The following is a 5,417-nucleotide window of genomic DNA, read 5'->3' on the forward strand; positions in this document are numbered from 1 at the left end:
AGGGTGTGGCCACATTTGAGATGCCAGGTACGGTTCTGGTTGCCTCACCTGAAAAAGGATATTGTAGAGTTGGAAAAGGTTCAGAAAAGAGTAACCAAAATGATCAAGGGGGTGGAACCAACACCCCATGGAGAAGTGGTGCAGTGTCCGGAAGTTTTTTAAGAGAAAGTGGAAAGAGGTTTGGACATCCAATGAACCTGAATATTGGAAGATTCAGGACAGAGAACAGACAGTCCTTCACACAGCATAGAGTTAAATTCTGGAACTCCCTCCCTAGGAGGCAGTGAGGGCCGCCACTGGGTGACTTTAAAAGAAGACAAATTCATGGAGAGCGAGGCTAGGAGAGGAGAATGCTCTTGTGCCAATCGGGTCCCGTCTGTGGGCTTCTCAGGTATCCGTGATGGAGAGGCAGCGGCTCCACAGCAGCCGCTCAGAACCTCCTGTTTGCCTCTGGGCTGTTGCCCCCCCACCTCCCTGCAGAGCATCTCGGGGGCTGAAGGGCTGCCTCCTCCCCCCCCCCGGCGAAGGGGGCCCTGCAGTGGCCGCGGCTCCTGCCCGTTGCCGCCTTGTCTCCTTCCACCGGAGGCTGGCTCGGGCTACCGGGGGGCCCTTCTTCGCTTGGCAGGGGCCCCCGGGCCAGAGCTCCAGGAGGGAAGAGCGCAGCACCCAGGCGGGCCTCCCGCTCTGCAACTGGACCGAGGCAGCCCAGGCTCGCCTTCCCCCCAGGGGAAACGAGGAGAGAGAGTGTCTGTTGGATCGGGCCAAGCTCCCGCCCCGCATCCTGCTCTCGCAGCGGTGGCACAGCTGGATCCGAGCGCAAGAGCAGCTAGCAGCCCTCCAGCCCTCCCTCCATTAATTTTCCCGGTCCTCTTTTAAGGGCATCCCGGGGGGGTTAAATCTGCGTGGGGACCCTTCGGAGAAGAAGTCCTGTCTTTGGTCCGCCCTGGGTGTTTCCCCGCTCATCTCCGCGGGATGCTGGTGGTGTCCTGCTTTTCCGCCGGGAGCCCCTCTGCCGCCGCCGCCTCCTGCTGCGCTGCCGGGTCCGCCTCTTCTCGTCCTCCTCCTCCGCCTCTTCCGCCGCCGCCGCCGCCGAGCATGGCGCGTCTGGCCGGCTCTCCGGCGTCGCTGCTGCGGCCCCCTCCGTGCGCGCTGGCGGCGGCGGCGGCGCTGGCCGTGCTGTGCGCCCTCTACTACGCGCGCTCGCCCGCCTCGCCGGAGCCCCGCGCGCCGCCGCCGCCGCCCGCCTCCGCCCCGGCCGCCCCGGGTGCCGCCGCCGCCTCGGTGGGGGAGAGCAAGGCCAAGGCGGGCGAGGAGCTGCTGGCCTCGGCGGGGCTGGCGTCGGGGGCGGCGGGCGAGGCCGAGCTGCACGTGCTGCTGCTGCTGGCCAAGGCGGAGCGCAACGCGGCGCTGCGATCCAAGGCCGAGGCGGCGCTGCGCTCGCTGGCGCGCTTCGCCAAGCTGGGCCCGCGCCAGGCCCTGGTGCTGCACCTGCTCAGCGACGCGCCCAGCCGCCCCGTCGGGAAGGCCGTCCTCCGCGACGCGCTGCGCAGCGCGCAGTTCCAGCACAAGGTGCGCTCACGTCCCGCCGGGGCTCTTGCGCGGCAGCCCCGCTTTCCCCGACGCGCATCCCTCCCGTGACGCTGCTTCTCCCGCTTCCCGCAGGTGGTCTTCCACGACGTGGACGTGGTGGCCGAGAAGCTGCTTCCCCTGGTCGAGGCCATGCAGAAGCTCTTCAGCGCCGGCGCCGGAACCTACTATGGCGACGCCCTCTTCTTCCTCTCGCTGGCCATGCACCGCGTCCTGCCCAAAGGTCAGCAGCCAGATGGGCAGCACCCCCCGTCCACCTGCCCCCTCCCTGGCATCCTTGGCGCTTCCGCATGCCTGGCGCTTGGGGTCCAGGGGGTGAGCTTGGCCAGGGTGGCAGCGCCAGGTGAGATGGCCAAAGTCGGACTGAGTAGACTGGCCTGGCCACTGGGGCAGAAGGGGCTGTGCCCACAGCCACCGCCAGAGGATGGGGAGGGGGTGGCATACAATGCCTCTCTCTCTCTGTCTTTCACCTAACAAGGAAAGTGTTCCATGCTGCCTCCCCCCTGCCATTGGCAGCAGAATACCCTGTCCCAGAATGCACCACAAAGACTGCCCCCCCTTTCATCTCAGTGCAGCAGGGAGAGGGGAGAAGGTGCAATATACAGTTACTGAGCCCCCATGACCCACCCCTGCCCCCTACCTGACTGCCATGTATGGTCTTGGTCCCTGGCCTCTTCCCCTGGGTGGGGGCTGATTGAAGCCTCCCTGGGGGGGGGGTGGAAGCTGTGCCTAGGGAGGACCAAGGGAGCAGGGAAGGTGCTTCAGAGGCTCCTCGTTGCCCCTCCCCCACAGAGATTTCGCGGATCATCCAGGTGGACCTTGATGTGGAGTACAGGACCAACATCCGGGAACTCTTTGAAGAGTTTGACAACTTCCCAGAAGGGGCCGTGATTGGCATCGTCCACGAGATGCAGCCCGTCTATCGGTAGGTGCCAGCAGTGGGTGCTCCGGAGGGGGGGGGGTACTTGGGATCCTAGCAGAAGCTGCACATGGGCACAAGGGGGTGCTCAGAGGTGGCTTCCCAGAATCCCCCCCCCCTACGCTCAGGACAAAAGACTTGAGAAGGGAAGTTGGGCAGAAAATCTGTGGGGAAAGTGTTCTCTTGAAACTCAACATGAGCTCACTTTTGGGGGGGCTGTTGTCAATTTGCTGCTTACAAACACCTGGTAGGACAAGGGACACATGTAGCAAGGGGGGCAGGCCTGGGGGGGCACTGCTGCTGTCACCTGGAGCCTGGGAGGAAGGGGGTCAGCTCCGCCCTCCATCTCCTCTGCTGGCTGGGGAGTGGGGCTGCCCTCCAGATGTTTCCTTCCTTTGCTCTTGCCAGCTGTTTGTACGCAGCTCTTGCCAGCAGGGGCCTGGGATGGGGCTGGCCATGCTCATTCCCCCCCCCCCCCCGACTTTCCTTCCTGACTTTGTTTGGAAGAGACAGGAGGACTCTGGCCGCCTCAGCTGTCCCTGCAAAGGAGAATTAGACACATTCAGGGCTGTCCATGACTCCGGCCCCACGGCCTCCGCTCTGCCCTTCACAGTCAGAGGCAGCAATGCTTCTGAATCCCAGCGGCAGGAGGGCAGAGCTGCTCTTGGGTGCGGATCCTGATTGCGAGTTTTCTAATAGAAGCAGAACAGGATGCTGGCCGGGCCAGGCCCCTGGCCTAATCCTGCAGGGCTCTGACTTGCCTTTCCTCTTGTGCAGGCACCTCTTCTGGCAGTACCGCCAGGAGCACCCGGGGACCAAGGTGGGGGAGCCCCCGCCAGACGGCCTCCCCGGCTTCAACAGTGGGGTCCTCCTGCTGAACCTGGAGGCCATGCGCCACTCGGAGCTCTACAACCGCCTGCTGGAGCCGGGCGCCGCCCAGCGCCTGGCGGACCAGTTCCACTTCCGGGGCCACCTGGGCGACCAGGACTTCTTCACGCTGGTGGGCATGGCTCACCCGGAGCTCTTCCACGTCCTCGACTGCACCTGGAACCGGCAGCTCTGCTCCTGGTGGCGTGAGCACGGCTACCGCGACGTCTTTGACCACTACTTCCGCTGCGACGGCCACGTCCGGATCTACCACGGCAACTGCAACACGCCCATCCCCCAGGAGTAGCCCCTGGCTGGCCAGGGGGAGCTTGGGGGCTGCAGCTGTGCTGTGGTCACTGCAGGGCTCTCGCCATGTCTCTCTGGGGGGTTCCATCAAGTGGAGGTTGCTCCCTTTCCCTTGCGCACAACTGGGGTCTACTTGGGAGGAATCCTCATGGGCTTTGCAGGAAGGATGGGAGCTGAGTGCCTTCTGCCACCAGCCAGCAATTGTTGTTTTGGGACCCAGACACAGCAGGGAGAGGGAGGTGAGCCCAAGGCCTCTCTGGGGCTGAGACCTCCTGCTGGACATTTCCCTGGCAGCTCCCTGGGGGACTGTGAACGTTTCCCCCTTGACTGCAGAGTGCGGCCATCCACGTTCTGATCTTGGCTGCAGCACACGTGCCCAGCAAGGCAGCAGGATCGTGGCCCCCGGACCAAGAACAGATTCTTGTGGACCAAGCCTGGATTCTGCAGCGATCCATTGGCCCCCAGTTCCACTAGAGCGTTCAGCCCTGGCCTTCCACACCAACATCCTTTTGGGCAGTGGTGAAAAGGCCCTGCTGCCCTTTTGGCCGAGGGGAGACTGTGGGGCTGGGAGGCCTTGTCCAGGGGGTGATGGTGTGGTTGTTCTTCTTCTGCTGTCAGGCAGTGGGGCAGTGGGGTGAGACCTGGGGGGAGAAGGAGAGGGTGCCAGGAGTCTTATGTCCCTTCTGCAGGAGCAGAATAAAATTCATTCCAACAGGCCCAGCATGTCTCTCACCTCTGGGGAAAGCGGGGTGGAAGGAGAGGGGTCTGCAGCAGGGAAGCGAAATGGCTTGCTGGAAGTCAGACCAGCTGCCACCTGACGTGGCTTCCAGGCCTCTTGGATCAGGAATGGAAAGCTGTTCAAACAGAGGGAAGTAGAACGCTTCTTAAACTTGTTCATAAAGGATCTTGTCCAAACTTGGGTTTCCAGCTGTTTTTGGACTACAGCTCCCATCATCCCCAGCTTGCAGGACCAGTGGACAGGGATTATGGGAATGGTAGTCTGAAAACAGCTGGAGACCCAAGTTTGGGAAACACTGGACTAGAGCAGGGAGGGGGCCAAGTTTGCTGGTAACACTAAATTGATCAGGGTGGTTAAAACAAAAAGAGATTGTGAAGAGCTCCAAAAGGATCTCTCCAGTAGTGAGGGAGCTGCAACATGGCAAGTACAATTCAATGGAAACGAGTGTAAAGTGTTGCAGGTTCCCACAGAAAATGTTGATTTCGCATACACACTTGTGGGGCCTGAACTGGTGTTGAAGACCAGGAGTGGGTCCTCTGGGTTGGAGCAGAGAGAGCGATAGAGATGTTGGGCCCATGTGCGACAGCCGTGAAAAAGGCAAATTCCACACTAGGGATCATCAGGAAAGGAATTGAAAACAAAACTACTGACATGCTATTTACAAATCAGTGGTGTGTCTGCATTTGGAATCCTGTGTCCAGTTCTGGTCGCCTCACCTCAAAAAGGATATCGTAGAGCAGGAAAAAGTTCAGGAAAAAGCAACAGAAATGACCAAAGGAACAGAGTGACTGTCCTTTGCCCCCATGGGGAAAGGTTGAAAAATTTGGGACTCTTTAGAGTAAAGGTGAGTAAAAGGAGACATGATAAAAGTGTGACACAGGTTGCCTGGCATAGAGAAAGTAGGTGAAGAAAAGTGTTTCTTTCCGTGGTTTCCAGCAACTGGTAGAAGCACTGGTGCCCCTGCTGTGCAGTCAGAAGCAGAGCCTTCGTCCTTCTAGG

At 60.9% G+C, this 5,417-nt stretch overlaps 1 protein-coding gene across 1 annotated transcript; it reads left to right on the top strand.

Moving 5' to 3' along the window:
- The first annotated feature begins 1,080 nt into the window (after positions 1–1,080).
- XXYLT1 (xyloside xylosyltransferase 1) lies at positions 1,081–4,395 on the top strand. The gene is made up of 4 exons (XM_081911301.1): positions 1,081–1,569; positions 1,663–1,810; positions 2,380–2,512; positions 3,284–4,395. Exons 1-4 carry the CDS (start codon positions 1,096–1,098, stop codon positions 3,678–3,680), a joined length of 1,152 nt encoding a protein of 383 aa, XP_081767427.1. The 5' UTR covers positions 1,081–1,095; the 3' UTR covers positions 3,681–4,395.
- The last annotated feature ends 1,022 nt before the right edge of the window (positions 4,396–5,417 follow it).

The sequence above is a fragment of the Podarcis melisellensis genome, assembly GCF_964234715.1.
Source record: "Podarcis melisellensis genome assembly, chromosome: 5".
NCBI lineage: Eukaryota > Metazoa > Chordata > Lepidosauria > Squamata > Lacertidae > Podarcis > Podarcis melisellensis.